The sequence below is a fragment of the Typopeltis vanoorti genome, chromosome 8 (assembly GCF_054136105.1).
Source record: "Typopeltis vanoorti isolate ZY-2024b chromosome 8, IOZ_Tvanoo_1.0, whole genome shotgun sequence".
Classification (NCBI taxonomy): Eukaryota; Metazoa; Arthropoda; class Arachnida; order Uropygi; family Thelyphonidae; genus Typopeltis; species Typopeltis vanoorti.
Genome location: NC_143556.1, coordinates 34,383,996 through 34,402,387, shown reverse-complemented (window position 1 = coordinate 34,402,387; position 18,392 = coordinate 34,383,996). Strand labels below are relative to the sequence as shown.

Sequence of the window (18,392 nt, the reverse complement as noted above, 5' to 3'; positions counted from 1 at the left end):
AAATTCATCTACTAGCTAAAGATCCATGTCTAGGGAGGGATTTGATCAAGGAGCCTGCTAGCTGGAGAGCAGATACTCTAAATACTCCATCAACCAGTCCAGTAATGCCTCAATATGAGATAAAAACAGACCTGGTTGATGGAAGGATGCTATAATTGAGCTTATGTCTCAATCGGTATCATTACTTCCTCATATGTATCAGACTTTTCAGATTACATTTTCTCAAACTGTTCTCGTAGCCAACAGTTGGAAATTATATTATTTTTGGTATATGATTTCATAACTTTTCTAAAAAGTTCCCTTATTGCGAGAAATCCAGGTGAAAAAAAATTGTGCCCATAATTTCAGATATGGCTGATGAATTCCTTATATAAAAGAACCATCAAATCCATATCTCTAAGAGTCTCATCTATTAGCAGAGGATCCTATCTTTCTAATGGGCACCCCGAAATTCAACTAACTCTTGGTCGTATCCCTAAAAATATCAAAAAATGTATGAAGATAATGCAAAAAAAAGTGTTGGCTTCCAGCAATGTGGATAAATTTAAGATCGAGGGGTATAAAACATAGTTTGATTGTTATGATTTACTGGGTCATGAATAAGAAATAATCATCAATGTGAAGATGAAATTAAAAATTATGGGGAGAAAAGTTATGGTAAACTTGAAAAGAATTATGAAAGATAAGATTATGATAAGATAAAATCCTGGAAATTAAAATTGCTAAAGCAATGATCTTTCCAGTGGCGATGTATAGATGTAGTAAAAACTGGATCATTAAAAAGAAAGACAGAAAGCGAATTGATTCATTTGAATTATGGAGAAAGAGGAAACCATTTAGAATCCGCCAGAACTAACTAACAAGATGGTTTTAGTGAATAAAGACAAAATTCCCTTGGCCATTGACTGCTAAACAGAAGTTCATATATTTTGAACTTATAATGCAAGCAAATGAATCATTTCGTGTGTGTGTGTGTGTAAAATTGGAGAGGTATGGGGGTATGAGAAGGACAGTAAGAGAGTGAAGAGTTGAACGAATATTCAACCTTTTTCACTGTCTATGAAATGAGTAATATGAAATTACGACTTCTGAAAGAAGTGACCAAGTAAGATGAAGCCTTTTTATCCCCGAAAGTAACGATTCATGTAGTTTTGAACAGACATATGAATTTAGCTGTTTGTTACCCAAATGGTTGTTCGTGGAGTATTGTAGAACTACGAACGTGTAATTTATTTATTTATTTATCGTATGGTTTGTACACATGGTTAAAAGACAATAAGATATAATACACATGAGTATAGATAAGATACACATACTGTATATGATTAAAAGTCTACATTCAAGCAAATACAAATAGGAAATTTATGACAAGCATCAGATCGAAGATTAGTCATATTTTAACATTTAGGTTTTTGATCCAGTTGATCGCCTCTGGGGATAGGTCAAAGATAGCCTTAAAGTCACCTGGATATGCTGTCAGCTAGCATTCCTGTACTATATGGTAAATAGTTTGGGTCTCGGCTCCACAGGGACATTGGGGATTTGGTATTTTACCCCACTTTGAAAGTAAGTCTCCACATACACCATGGCCTGTACGCGTACCAACGCGTAATATCTTAGCTTCAATACACCTGTACCATATTCAGTATCTCCCGAACTTATCAGTCGTATCAACTTGTTTCTGATTATTCCTTATTTTTAAACGAAGTCGTCATTGACAAGGTGCCCTTGTTGATCTACTCATTGCAATATATTCCACTTACGTGCCAATAATCAACTAACGCCTTTTATTCCCGTTTAGGGAGAAGACGATGCCACACACTAATTCAAACAGTTCTATAAAGTGCAGACTTGAAATATGGAACTGGGCATGATACAACTTGCTTATACGACTGCATGGGATGATGGCCAGTGAATATCTTGCTGACCATGCGGAACTATTATTGAAATATGACTAATACCCGGACGGTCAGTGAAGAAATTGAATCATCATAATAGCGTAATTTTTAAATGCATATCTGTCATACAGATTATAAAGCATGGACACTAATATGTTATGTTACCTGATTAATATGTTACCTCACTAATAATGGTCCCGACAGAGAAAAGACTTTTTATTGCATAGATATGGTCCAGTGTAACTTGAGTCTTTATTTGCATCTCCCTGCTGGTATGATACATAAGTCAATATGATACAGAAGTCGTGAAACGGGATCGTTTTGAGAGTAAGATGCTAATGAAAGTAATGAAAAATGCTAATGGTAAGTTACTAGAGCTGGACATTCATTAAAGAAAATTGTTGGATAAACACAGCTCTGAGGCCAAAACGGCATGCATTCGAATGGATTTATTTAAAAAGAGAGAGATCTCGTGCCCTATTTCTGAACCCTTTCCACCCTAGCTGATATAGTAGGGCCTCAACTAAGGTATTAGTGTTGATCACCGAATCTCTCAAAGACCAAGATGCTGGTAGCATATTTTCTATTCCATAAATATGGATTTTTATAATATGTAGTTGTATAGTTTTTTTTTCGAAAAACCAGGAACTATAATTTTTTATATTGTACTTCATTTTTATTAAACAATTCATAACAAAGACGGGAAAAAAAAAAAAGCTTGTTTCTAGACATGAGCTGTTTCTCGAAGAGCGCCTGCTGACCAGGAAATAGTTAACTGATGTACAATATTTGGCTATGAAGGAATAATGGACTTTTAATATTCTTTCATACTGAGTTCTGGGCTCTCTCTTCAAACAATTATGAAAACAAAAACACTTTTGTGCTTTTGAAATAATCTTCATTGGACATTACCTAAGGTGTTACATTTTCCAATGAAGCAAAACCGTCACGAAGTGAGAAGCATTCATATTTAATTCTTTAAATTAGCTATATGAATTTAAATATTATGTAAATAGATTGTGTACTTATTAAATTGAGAAGTATTTTGGCAGAATTCCGATAACTTTCAATATATTGCATTTGGATATAATAACGTTCCACTCAGAAAAGAATGATAATTGACATACTGCTGCAAATTAAAAATATTAAATTGTCGTATTAGTTATATGGCATTTCAAACTTAATGTTGTGATATTAGCACAATTTTAATATACACTAAATATACAGTTTAGAGCAGTGGTTCTTAACCGGTGTTCCGCGAGTTGGTTACAAGTGTTCTGCCGATGAAAGATTACACATTTCTGAGTGTAATGGCTACTCTGATCCTAACAACTGAAGACTGCTATGCGCGTTCGCTTCTAAATCAATAGAATATCGTTCATAGGTCATCTGTTTGCAAGAGGGACATTTTAGACTATTACGTCATATTTAAAAAATTTTTAAATTTCATGTGAACGGTGTGTATGAATTTGTACCGACGGTGCTATTTCAATGGTAGGCTCTATTAAAGGATTTGTTACTCTTGCAAAGAAAATAAACCCAAATATTTTATCTATTCATTGATTTTTGCACAGAGAATCCCTAGTTTCAAAAACATTACCGCAATATTAAAACTTGTACTAGACCAAGTTGTAAATATGATAAATTACATCAAGTCGACTTTACAAGCACGCCTTTTTAAAAGACTTTGCATATCTATGGAAGCCAAGTACGAATCTTTGCTTTTGCACACTGAAATAAGATGATTATCCAGGGGTAAAGTGCTATTTTAAATTTTACAACTTAAGAATGTATTATTGGCCTTTTTTCAAAATGAAGGTACAGATGATTTTGTAAAATGTCTGCAAAATGATATTTGGTGTGGTAAAATGGCATGTTTAGCCTATATTTTTAACTACTGAAATAACGTTAATACAAGTATCCAAGGGAAAAATTAAAATATTTTGACATTCCCTGTCAAATTGTCAGCTTTTTAGAAAAAAGTCTCTCTTTGGAAAAACCGCATATCAGAAAAAATACAATAGATAAGTTTCCTTCGCTCCATAATAAAAATATCGAGGGAATTATTTCCGTTTTAACAGAACATTAACAATATTGGAAGAAAACATTTCAAGTTACTTTCCTTCCCTAAATACACACAATTATGACTGGATACGAAATCCATTTGGCATAATTAACACATCGAATTGTGAATTTTCGTTACAAGAAGAGAAGAAAATTTAGTAACCTTGTCAAAGGATCGTACTCTAAAAATGAAATTATCTGAAATAACTCTTGAAAAATTTTGGATTTTTGTCCAAGCCGAATTCTCAGCTCTCTCCACAAGAGCACGGAAACTTTTGTTACAGTTTTCAACATCATATTTGTGTGAGCAAGGTTTCTCAATATTAACCAATATAAAAAGTAAAACGCGTGAAAGACTTACTAATATAAATAAAGAAATGAGGATAGCTATATTACATGTTATTGAGGAATTTTGAATTTTTCCCCAAGCCGAATTCAAGCTCTAGCTCAAGCTCTAGAAAAGCTCAAGTATCGCATTAAAATAAGGTTCCATTTTTATAAAAGGCAAGTCCATGCGTATTTTTATTGATAATTTTATGACCATAATGCTTTTGGCGTTCCCGCAAATTTTTCTTATAATCAAAAGTGTTCCGTGACCTCGAAAAAGTTAAGAACCACTGGTTTAGAGGAAGCCCGTCTCTCTCTCACACTGGCATATCTTCGCCGCCAAATAGGTCGCATCGAAGTGCATTGGTCTGGTCCAGATTTCACCAGAAATTTACGAGTTTCATTTATGTATTTACTTATATTTTACGCAACTTTTAATACCGTTGATTAATGCCAGGGTTGCAAATTTAGTTTTTTTTTTTTTTTGCTGTATTTATCACATTTCATGGTAATCTATTTCATAAAAAAAGTCATATGGCCATCTAAATTTACAACTTTATTGTACTTATCCGTAATGAATTATGTTAATGGCAATAATGTTAAGTATAACAACTTATTTTAATCAAAAACCACAACAAAGTTATTGTAGCATAATGTTGCTCTTGTAAAACTACAAGAATATAATACTGATGGTATAGTCAAAGCTTTAAAAAATGGACTAAAGAGGAAAAAAACAAAACTAAGCTTGTAGCAATAGCACCAATATGCGAGGTGAGGATCGGCTTCAATAAGAGTGTTTATCAAAAGCTTAACCCCCCCCCCCCCCAACCGGCCACGACGTCTATAGACGTCGAGCTAAATCTGGATACAAAGCTCTAAAACCCATTGAATAACATGGATAAGAAGTGAAATGTGGTGTCACTATTTCATCCACATTGGCTGGTAGACAGAAATCTCCTCTCTGATTTTATTTAAATACATATGCCATTCACTTCAAGTTTCACCAGCATCTTCAGAATTCCAAGAAAATTAGAATATGTTATCAGGAAAGATAAGTGGTGGGCCTCTCTATAATCAATGAGACAGAAATATTATAAAAAGATAATATCATAAATAAAAGGAAAATAAATACTATAAATGAAGGGGAAATAACTTAAAAATTCCCAGAGATTAAAACAAGATGGATTTACATCAAACCTGTTGTTGGAAGACTCATAACACAATGACTTGAATCAAAGATACGTTTTGATTATGAGAAAAGATTAAAAGATGTACAAATGTACAACGATAAGAACTTTGCCTTCCTACTCTTTTTGCATCCAGTTACTGAGGAAGGTCAGAAAGTTGATATTTTTAATCAAGTACTGCAGATAAAGTGAAGCTTCGAGATGATCTCACTTTCTTATAAAATCACTTGCCAATAACCTGATACCTCCAATTACTAAAGTCAATCCTAGTACTTCTAATCTTGAGGAATTTCTAGATCCAAAAGATGTCTTATTTTGGATACAGATTTGAAAGAAAAATTCAAGAATTATAACTCGACAGAATTAAAGGATGACGAAAGCTCTTTAAGTCATAACTGTCAAAATTTTCTTTGGGCTTCATTTAAATAAATAAAACAGACCACCAGAAAATTGACGTGTTAACAGAAATATGATTTTTATTTGTTGGAAAAGTCTTTCATCCAATTAACGAATCATTTGTTAATTAGACAGAACATATGGGAGAGTCCGAAAGTCATATCTTCTTTTGAATATCAGCATAAAAAAATTCATCTAACTGATTGGAAACACTGAGACTTTCTGGTGTGAGGTTCTGCAGGACAAAAGATACATCAAGAGGCATTCTATTCAAAGAACTTTCAAACTTTGCAATTGCTATATTAATTTTGCCACACTTAAATGCTGAAATCGAATGAATATTCAGTAGTATGAATAACATAAAATCTAAACTAAGAAAGTGTATGAAGGTAGAAATGTTAACTGCTTTATTATGTGTAAGGTAAGCTTAGGATTTTTTATTATTTTTTTAAAATCAGCCTTTTATTCCCTGATAATAGGGCTAAAACGGCCTCACCTATTTCTTAACTTCCGTGTGCAAAGGCTTAAGTGCTGGGAAAAAACTTATGTTTGCAGTTTAATGGTGTAAGACAACACTGAGAAAGGATTAAAAATAATATTTAATTCTTCCGATATTTCGTATCAGTCGCTGAGATATAGTCAGGGGTACAATACAAAGACCTGTAACATACACAAAGCCAACACGTGGACGAAAGACTAGACTAGAGTCCTTACTAGGTGGGGCGCCTTTGTGAACATAGGTTGGTGGCCTATGAATTATTGGAATATCGAAGTATTAGTATTGCCCATATTTTGGGAAGTTCAATGTAACCATATTTATTCAAATTAGGCTGATTTCTGCGAGTAGTTGCGAATTCTAAAAACAGTCTTTCTCTTGTAAATTTACTGATGGAGCATGGTGGTCTTTTTCCAGTTGGTTCTATGAGCCACATCTAAAATATGATCTGAAAGACCTGATTGACCAGTCATTTAAAAAATGACTATATGTAATTTTTTAAATGTTCTTCCAAGTAAGCTAACCTGCAGAAACAGGGAATGCTATATACTCCAAGAACGGAGAGAGAGGAAGGATTTGATATTTAGTGGAGCGGATAAAAAGGTAACTAGTTTCGACCGGGGCTTGAAAGTCGTAAGGACGTTATATTTCTTTAACATTCTAGTTATTATTTCTGAAGTGCCTCGGACATAGGGGATGATCGTGTCAGGACAAAATTACACGGGATAAAATTGTGCTGTAAAAATTACACGAGGACGAAATTATACAAAGAAAAAATTGTGAAATTAAACAAAAAATTACACATAGATAAAAATACACTAAGAAAAAAATTAAAAGGAAAAAATACACAAGTAAGAAATTACACACAAAATAAAATTTACCAAAAATTGTACAAAATTTATAACCAGCAAGGGGTAAATCATTAGTGCAGATTTGGGCAAGGGGATTAGGGAGGTGGTAACTCAAAATGATGTAGTGATTAGCTACCCTAATTAGTACTTACCTCAGATTTACAAGAAATAATTTCCTAAGGTAAAACCAATCGACAATTGTTAATCACCATGAACTGCTCAAGAATTTCTAAAAATTGCTTGGGTGAAGGTAAGTAAATTTTTGTCTTACATTTTTTAGTTCAAGTTTAGTGACTCGTAATACAACTAGTATATAACGTGTGACGTAATAAATTTCGTGATTAATTTTTTTAATTAATTTTAATTTACCCATGGCTGATTTTGAGTACGGTGTTAGTAATAAAGGTGGTCAAATTATAATTTACAAAGGATTTGAGTTTGTTCGTCACCGTGAAACTGCTATCGGAACTATTCATTGGTGTTGTGCAAATTTAGAACTTTACATTGTCGATCGCTCCATACCAGAGACAACAAGATTATCCATGAGTCTTCAGAACACTGTCATTTTAATAAGACTTTTTAATCTGAAGCTCATCAACTTGCAAATCAAATGAAAAGAAAAATGTGGAATCCAGGCGCAACGGCTGGTGCAATTATAGCTAACAGTTTAGTGACTGTATCAGACGGATTAAAAAATGTGCCTACCGAAGAAGAGCTCCATGGTGAGGCGATTAAATAGATCCAAAGCTAAAACAATCGGAAATGTTCCGTCAAATCCAGATAACAAAAATTTTGAAATACCAGAAATAAATGGATTATTCATGATTCCAGGGCAGAAGATCCAGAACGTATAATACTAATCGGTCACAAGACTCTTCTAGATCAACTTGTAGTTAACGATATTTGGCTAGCAGATGGTACATTTAAAGTGGTTTCAGAAATATATTATCAGTTACACAGTATAGAACTGTATAACTGATATAGTACAGAAGCTAGAACTACAAATTGTATCGAAGGATGGCACTATGGACTTCAGTCGCTATTTCAGTGTTCCAATCCAACTGTTTGGAAATTTTTGGATAACATTGTTAAGGATTATTTTTACAATATACAAACTATTTGCAGCATTTAACTGGTCAACGAAACCCAGGACGTCGTAGGTACATTTCGTCAAAACAACGTATTTCAAATATTGTACAAAATTACGACTCTAATAGACGATTGGATTTTTTACGTTGTGTACCTTATATGACTTAGTATTTTTTTTTTTTATTATTTTTTAAAATAAAAGTAATTTTTGCAATATTAAGAAAGTTTGTGCGTTTAATTTGACAACAAAACACCAATAATATTTTAATCGAATTAAAGTCAACAGGTAGGTCTTATAAAGTAACAAAATTAACGGAACTCTTATCTGAAAATAAATATAAAATTCATTATAAAAATTTAAAAACTCTAAAGTAAAAAACTTTACTTTAACGTGTGTAATTTTAACATGTAACGGGGGATGATAGCATCACTAAATTCTTTCTGAAGAGAATATCGAGAATTGATTTTTGTTATTTTTTCTGTGGGAATTGTAACATAAAGGACATCCTCACCCGCAATCACTTTGTTGATTATCATTGTTGGGGACTGTAATACACCATACTGTAAAATCTCTATCATCATTCCACCAGGGCCAGCCATTTTTATGTTGTTTGATGCTGGAATAGCCTGCATCATTTCCTCTCCTGTCACTTATGCTCTCTTGACAATAATCTATGTAAATTAGATGCGCCAAAAAACTCTTTTGGCATCAGTACAGGAGGTATTAGGGGAGGTATTACGTGTTTAGCTTGTAAAAACTAAAGACGTATAGACACCCTATAATGTGTTCTTTCGCACTGTGAAAATATTTCTTCCCAAACGTAAACGATTCTTTCTGAATCTGAAATATATATGAGATAATTAAAAATGCCAAGAAATTCTATAATTATTATTGTTTAATCCTTTAGCCAAATGTAAGAAAGCAAAGTTTGCACGTGAACTATACTTGCACATATGGATAAAGAATTAAACAATAATATAATTTCTTTACATGTTTAATTTAATTTATAGCCAAGGGAGGGGAAAAAAAAAACCGATTTAATTTTGCTGTTCCAAGAGGATCATAAGTAACAAGTCTTAACATTCAGGAAACCAGCTGCTTATTCATTTATTCTATTCGCAAGGTGGCGAATATTTATTACTTAAAACGAGTAAAATTTGGAAGGGTAATCTTAATTCATAAGAGAGATTAACATTGTTGATCAAGTAATGAAAAAATTGAAGACGCCCATATAGTACATCTGATTTTGGATTACTAATACAAAAATTTACTGGTAGTTACGTGTTTAGGAAGAGAAAAATAGATACTAATGGATACGATGCGATTTATTTATATTTTTTGCAAAGCCTTCGATAGTGTTTACCATATGAACCACCGATTAAAAGGATGTCTAAAGACTATTGGAATTATTTAGCAAGACGGATAAAAATTGGTTAATTTATTGGCAACGAAATGGGAAGCACTTCAGAACGGAAACAATCAGAAGCGAAGTTCCTCACAGTTCAGTTTTAGGATCCTTGAATAAGATATTCATCAGTGATTACGTTTCAGTAATAGGAATTCATTCACCCTTTCATTGCTAATGACTCGAAAATGATTTGAGTATGATCCTAAAAAGTGAAAGGGTGGAGAGGAAGTTTAAAATATGTGAAGAAAATCATATGCGATTTGATAAGAAGACAAATTTTTGATTACTAGAGTTTAACTAGTTACAGAACAGATATATTTCGGTATTTTGCATGATTCAGAATTTAAGTTTTATAATCATTTTGGCAAGACAACTAATAAATTTGAGAGCATTGTTAGTTTATTTAAAAGAACCGTTACTTAGAGAAGGAAGTTTGTTACTGTATAAGTCTGGTCCAACTACTATTACATTACATTTCTCAGCGAAGTAGACTTAGTTTACAAGTTAGTTCATGAATTATACAATGTATTAGTGGAAATTAATCAAAATAATGCGAACGGAGAAAGTTGAATTTTAAAGGAGTTTTTTTTTTTTTTTAATTATTTTGGAGATTATATGTAAATGGAGAATACACGAACAATTTAGACCTTTAAGAATTAATTAGATAAATGTGGTGGGTGATTAAAGAATATCAACTGATGCATCAATGATTAGGTTCTGTGATTAGAAAGTAGTGCACTATTAATTTTTAGGATATTCATAATTAGTACCATTTTTAGCGATGCGTATGTAATTTGCATATTGCTGAATATGTTCGTATCCAAATGACAATGCAGTGATATTTTAAAATCAGTAATGACTAGATTAGTACTGAATATGTTTATGTTCTTAAAATGTTACCTTTTAATGACAGTTAATATTAAAAAAAAAAAAGTAAGTAGTTAATGATTTTTAACGTGTGTACCCATTTTCGCAGTGTTTCAATATTGCAAATTATTTAGAGCACTGGTGTGGCAGACCTGCTGAACAGCATTTTTACTCTACAACTAACTTAAGGTTTGAATGCCACTGTGAGCATAGATGTTTTGTCAGTTTTTTAAAGATGGTAGATGAATTTCATCACACAGCTTGAAGTGGTTCCATATTTGTTTCTACATCCGTACGCGTTGCTTTGGAGTACCGCATTACGTAGTTAAGATCTCATATGAAAATATATCAATATAGTGATTATTAAAGGATTAAAATGGATAATTTGTTAATTAAATTTGAAAAAAAAAAGTTTATATATTTGGTACTCTTGAAAGTGTTAAAATTGTGTTGTAAACATGTAGTAGTAATAATTGTAATAATTCAACGATACTAGTAAAATAAAGAGTGATGAATAAGTATGCCAATATTTTTATGAATTTGTGTCGGGAGGGACATATCACTTCTAGTAATGATACTGAAGGTCTCGAGGTGGGTTGAAATTTAGAAATCCCCCCCCTAGAACTTTACAATTGATAGTTCGACCAATTAATGAAGCCTTTAGTCGAAATATTTTCTGCGTAATGTATGCTAACTTTGAAAGGCTTATAAATAGGTGACTATAGGGACGCAAACTTATTCCAATTTATTCATATTACATCGGTATCGGAAACCCCTAAATTCGGAGGGGGAGATATATGCTAAAGTTCATATCTTCAAGTCGGCCTTTCTTACGAAGTTAACTAACAATACGCTGTAATCAACCTTTAATTTGCTATTAAGGCTACTACTTTTACTAAACTTCTTAAAGGAAGATGTATGGTAGACAAAACAATACTTGGACGAACAGTTTTACACATGTATTATTAAAAGTGTTCCCCTAAGGCTCTTCTAATTTGAGAGTAGCACAAAAGGCAGAGAGGTTGATCGTGTTACTACCTTATTTTGCTTTTCACAATACCGAACGTTATTTCAATAAATTGTTATTGTCAGTGCATAAGCATTTAATTACAAAACAGTCTTCAGATATTTGAAAAATGGTCAGTAATGTTTTTGTTATCTCTTCCCTTTCAGAAATGTACGAACCCTCCTGAAATCAAAGGTCACTTGGTTAAGATTTCATGTAAAAACATGCATGTAATTATACCTTAGGAAAAAGAGGCAAGCTTTTAGTCTGGAAAACAAGCAATATTTACCAAAAGGTCGCACATAACATTGTAACCCATACCCAAAACGTTACATTTCGTATTGTTTTTAATATATTTTTAACATACATTACTGTTCCGATTTACAATTTCGGCTCAGTAAAAGAATAAATTAAAAGCGATCTATCTTATTTAAAAGTAGTACAAATATATTCCAGCTGCTTTACAAATAAGGAGTTGGCATATATTTGTTCCATTCGTTATGAATCGCAGATGATGCTATGCGCAAAGTTACTTCATTTACATTACTCCATGATGTAATAATGTACATTATTTTGTCCGAAAAAATTTAATAGACAACTGAGAGAGTCAAATTTAACATCTGAATTCAGATATGATATAAATCCTTTATCCTTTCAAAGTTTCCCAATTTATTTCTTATCCATACAAATAAATTCCTGAGTTACTCATTTACTGCCGCGAAAATATCAATATATGTGTATTGCAAATCATGGTTCAAGGTCCTTGATAAGGACAGTTTACTTTTTCTGCAATTTCCTTTTATTCGTGTTATATCATGTTTTATAAACCATCGAGAGAGACCGCTTTATAGTAAGAATGGGCTCCCTCGATGGTTTTTGGAGTCTGCAAAAATGAAACGCAGTAACAGTAATAATAATTAAAAATAGCAGGTGATAGAACGGAAAGAAGCAAATTTAAAGTCTTTTTTTTTTTTTTTTTAAATCTGCTTCTCGTATTTTTCTGCGACGAACAATTATCCTAATCGTTATATTTTCATATTCTTCTGTGTACGTAGGTGTGTGTATATTAACATACAGTTCTGCTAAATTTCGCAATTTCTGAAAGCATTAAGATCAAAGAACAAGAGACAAGCCCAACGGTTTGAATCGAAAGCATACAAACATGTGGAAACATAATCGCGTGCTGTAAATTTTACTACTGTATGAACTTACCTTCACTTCCTTCATCTGAAATTGATTTATATTCATTTTTATCAGGACAAATGTTAGCGACAGCAACAAGAATGCCAGCTGTAAACAGAAGTACAGAATCCATTTTAGTTATATTTCGTAGCACGTTGCTGCAGCTTACCTTCCACAACAATGACAGTGGGGTAGACTGGAGACTACTATGTTACCTCATGTTATCTCAAAGATAAAGTGGGTACACAGGTTAATACAGCCTTTTTTAACGGTTTGTCATAACCATATCGCAACTCTCAGGTGTCTTCTTTTATGAATATGTGGGGACATTTTACATAGGTCTATAATCCGGCTGGGTATGCTTAATTAAATTAGGAAGACGGTCCTTGCAAATAAGATTTCATTTAAAGCAAAATAACAAATAATATTTTATCGTATAGTGTTCTACAACATTACATTTTATAGAAACATAAGGTTTCTTAAGGATACTTGGTTGAGCTCAGGCTCAATGGAAAATAAATTGAGTAATTACACATATAGGTTGTTCTTAAATTATGTTACCTTTGCCCTTAACTTTTTCACTCCCTCCCTCTCTTTGTCAGCCGTTGTTTTTAACAGCTCATGAAGATCCGGTCATCCCACTCCTATGTATTAAAAATAAATTGAAAGAAATTATGTAATTCTGCATTTAAAATTTCTTGATAAATTTATTTCATGATAATTATTTGTATAACTTCAGGAATTATAGATGATATTATCTGCACCCCAAATTTTCAACAATTTTTTTTATTTTAATTACATTTAGGATTTTAAAATTTTGAAAATTTAGAATAATTTGAGATCATTCGTTATCGAACCCTGAGCTATTTTTTGAGGATTGAACAAAATACGTAAAGCGTTTATTAGATTTGCTTTGTCGATCCAGCAATCCGTAAATGGGTATGGACGAACATGCACAACGGAAGCGATTGGTCGGGGGGGGGGGAGATGTTGTATTAATGTTTATTATTGTATTGTATTGGAGTAAACTTCTAAACAAAAATTTGAAACTTAATGACGCATAGGATGGTACGTAAGCGTAATCATTCCTAAACACAAAAGTACCTAGTTGCGGCAATGTGTGCGATAACTGCAAACTTTTGTCAACTTATAGTTTTTGTTGCAATCTGACCATTTGTAATGGCAAAATTTAGCAAAGCGTTTGGAATTGATATTAGCTGTAAGGTTAATTCTAGTTCAGTTTCAATTAAGCCATTTTATTGGCATAAGATTTTAAAATGCTAGAAATAATTTCACTCTGGAAGGCCTGATTGGTATTTAGAGTCTGTTATGGATAACCTGTTTTCCAGAGTCATCTCAATGTTTAGTTTCAACACAAAGAATTTTCATTTCACGTATCATTTCAAAATGCTAGAAATAATTTCACTCTGGAAGGCCTGATTGGTATTTAGAGTCTGTTATGGATAACCTGTTTTCCAGAGTCATCTCAATGTTTAGTTTCAACACAAAGAATTTTCATTTCACGTATCATTTCAAAATATTCGCTGTATACTCTGTTATCAAAAAATCTCTATATCTTTAATTTTTTCTTTTTATCTTTAAAGTTTAAAATGTTATTCTTATTTAATTTATATATATATAAAGGAAAACCTTTATAGCGCTGTCCTTCTTGAGCTCAAAGTTAAGAATAATAGTAAACAAACCTATGTTGAAATTTATTTAATTCTAAACTATTTTCATAAAATACAATTCAATATATTAATGGCACATCAGCAATGAATATGATTTATATCTAATATGAAAATGTTTATAAGCATAATATTCTGATATTTTACAAATATAAATTCTCCATTGACTTGTTTAATAACATTAAAAAAAAATTCATCTCTTGTTCTTAACCATAATATGTATGAGGAAGGCTTTCATCATTACTTGTAGGAGATATGCTGCCCGCTAGAAGACTTTCAATTTTCAGTTCTGTCTCTCTCTCTCATCCAAGAATGAACTTATAACTTAGGAGATTAAAAAAAAAAATAATTACGTAATTAAAATTTTATATTTAATTAATTTAAATTTACATTTAATAAATTATTTTAAAAAAAAATTCGCTTGTACAGGGTGATGAAGAAATTATAGTAATTCTACTAGAAAAATTCAGAAGGATGATCATACTAACAAGAAATAAATTGCTATAATTATTTTAATATCAAGTTTCTATTTGAAGCGCAGAGGAATTTCACTATTTTGAAGTACCTCAAAATAGCCAAGATCCACGTGCCATACTTACTCATACAGGAACTACAGCATACTTTAAGGATAACAAAAGTGATAAGATAAGTATTGTTTACAAAAGGGTTCTGTTAGACGTTTCCAACAAATTAGAATACGATAATTGGTTTATTTATTATTATTATTTTAAAAATCGTTATAGTAAATTAGATACCTTTACGTATTGGGAGAGATGGAACTGCCTTTTGTGTGTCATTACGTAACAATAACAAGCCGAAAAATTTAATACAGCCCTCTGCACATAAAAAAAGTAAGGAAATGATAATAGAAAATCATAAAATAGTTACGATAAGACTCCCACCGCTGATCTTATCCCATCATATCCTTCTCCTTCCCCAAAATTTTATATTTTTCACCCCCTCCCAAAGTACTCTCTGCCCACCTTTAATAATAATTTAAAAACCCGGGTTTTTCAAAAAGGTTTACATACCTCTTGCCTCATCAATAATTCTCCCACATTTCCCCCCTTCCTTTCAATCATACTTCCTTTAACAGCAGATGAATGTATATCGCCATACGCCGGGATGCTGCTGAATAAGAAGACAGCCAACCAACAACATACTACAAAGGTATGTCCGAATTATTCCTCGTATGTATTCTTCATATATCTGTCTATAAAAAACATGAGTAATGTCCTAAAATTTGAGTAAAAAGCCAATGACATTATAAAAGGGGCACTCGTAAACAAAAATAGGCTAAATAGCATAAAAATAATATTTACTTAGAGGAGTAACATGGGAATCATCCCAGAAATAATACCTATTATAAAATAGTTACTTCCGTAATCACTTCGCGCGTAGTGACATCATTCATTGTCACACAGGAAGATATATTTTGTTTTCCCTAATTTTTCAATTTCCTTTTAATACAAGTGCTAAATACCAAATTTAATTAAATTCCATCCGACAAGAGATGATTTATTTTTATCACCTCGAATCGTTTTGCTAATAAAACTGATTTAAAGCCAATATAAATGGAGGTGAGTTAGCCGATCTCATACGGACGTGGCAAGGTTTTTCCTCACAGAAAAAAAAAAAAAAAAAAAAGAAAACTGGATTTTTTTAATTCCGCATACAGGCAAATCTGCCTGAAAACACCCACGCAATTTACAAACAAAACATACTATTGGTAGTGGGCGGTAGGTGGGGTTGTGTAGTTGAAGAATTAAATAGAAGAGTGGGAATGGATATGAAAATGGTAATATAAGAGGGTGGCTAATCAAAGAATAGTATATGATGGAGTTGAATTCAGGAGAAGGTGGGAGAATAGCAGTGAATTAAAAGTACTTAATAAAATAAGAGCGCGATTGCAGGATTTGTTCAATAAGTTTTTGACGCTTGGGGAAAAGAATACTTCTTGTCATTTCAATGTGGCAAATAAAAGGCAATTCAGTCGGATCATTTTTGTTAGAAAATTTGGCAAACCTACTGGAACTCACAGTCAGAACTGGCGCTAGAGTCTTTGCCGCCCGCATGCAATTTCTATCAAAGCGCCCCTGTAACTATCCGGGCGTGTGTGGTTCTTTTACGATAATCAAAATTTAAATTATTTGAAATTTCTAAATTCTTAGTAACATGTAAAATTTTTTTAATAATTTTTCTAAGTGGAACTATCTTTTAGGAAAATAAAAGAAACTCGAGACAGATGAGAAAATAAGAAAAGAATTCAGAAATAATTAGAACATTTAATATAAATATTCCAAACATAACATCTTTACAGAATAACAGAAAATAAATTAAATTACATAAATATACTTGAAATTTTTTAAATTAAAATTTTAGGGTTTTTGATTTCATATTCACAAAATTAGAAATAATGGTCTTAACGTCTAATTCCGCACATATATAATTTTCAATAGCTATTAACGCCAAACTAATAAGCCTTTTTTGTGACATACTTGTTCTTAAGTAGGTTTTAATCAATTTCAACTTGGAAAAGGAACGATCACCGTTCGTTACACTCAGAGCCGGCGCTAGGGTCTTTGCCGCTCGGATGCAATTTCTATCTAAGCGCCCATGTAACGATCCGGGAGTGTGTGGTTCTTTTACAATAATACAAATTTAAATTATTTGAAGTTTCTTAAATAAATTTTGACAGAACAGCCACACGTTGGTTCGCTAAATGTAACGCACCGGGGATGTTGACTAGGCAAGATAATCGTTGGAAACCGGTATATTGAAAAAATTCTCAAAAGTTAAAGCAAATTTTGATAAAGCTACTTCACTTTAATCGTTGAATATGATGATACAGGGATTATAGCCTTCTCAACGTCCCGAATCACTAACAAAATTAAAATGAATTTTAATTAAAGTTAAAATTTATTTGAACTAAAGTTTAAAAAATTCTTGCATTTTACAAGTTACTAAATTCTTAGTAACTTGTAAAATTTTTTTAACAATTTTTATAAGTAGAACTATCTTTTACGAAAATAAAAGAAACTCAACATAGATGAGAAAATAAGAAAATAATTCAGAAATAATTAGAACATTTAATATAAATATTCCAAACATAACATCTTTACAGAATAACAGAAAATAAATTAAATTACATAAATATACTTGAAATTTTTTAATTAAAATTTTAGGCTTTTTGATTTCATATTCTCAAAATGAGAAATAATGGTCTTAACGTCTAATTCCGCACATATATCATTTTCAATAGCTATTAACGCCAAACTACCAAGCCTTTTTTGTGACATACTTGTTCTTAAGCAGGTTTTAATCAATTTCAACTTGGAAAAGGATGTTCACCGCTCGCTACACTAACAGATAAGGTTAATAGTTTTCTTAAAGCAATTGAAAAGTTAGGGAAAGATAAATTATTGGACACAATAAAATTAAGAATATCGAAAAGGTTTTGAATATTTAAATTATCCTTCCGAAAAATATCCCGGAAAGCACATAACTCGTCATATAGTTCTATTGCATTTACGTCTTTATTGTCGCAGTCCTTCAAGAGAATCTCTGAATTGTCACAATGTTTTCGTAAATCTTCGTTATTAATTTGTAGTAATCTATACAAGAAATTGAAATTATCATAATATGTTTTTAGTTGTTCAAAACGTTCTATTAACGAACACATTGCAACCTCTAGAAGTGTATAAAACACATTCACTCTAAATTTATCTTCTGGCAATTGTGACGTTTAGCATGATGCTCGTCGTCAAATTGTCGTATCTTCTTTCGTCGTCGAACTTCAGTACCAGTTTTAAATTCTTGTTCACCATTCACCTCTTCACTCAATTATTTTGCCGTTTTTAGAACTTCTTTAAAATTTGTATCTGATCGATACTCTTGTAAGAATATTTTTAAGTTTTCGATAGCTTCTAAAG

The 18,392-nt window shown here is 31.9% G+C and overlaps 1 protein-coding gene across 3 annotated transcripts in view; it reads right to left on the bottom strand.

The window, feature by feature from the left end:
• The window catches only part of LOC150103918 (uncharacterized), a 224,993-nt gene extending 212,053 nt beyond the window's left edge, over positions 1-12,940 (bottom strand). For all 3 annotated transcript variants that reach the window (XM_090396600.1, XM_090396599.1, XM_090396601.1), the window contains exon 1: positions 12,803-12,940. In XM_090396600.1, the coding sequence (XP_090252726.1) occupies positions 12,803-12,905 (103 nt within the window). In that variant the 5' untranslated portion in view covers positions 12,906-12,940. The remainder of the gene's footprint in view (positions 1-12,802) is intronic.
• Positions 12,941-18,392: the final 5,452 nt, after the last annotated feature.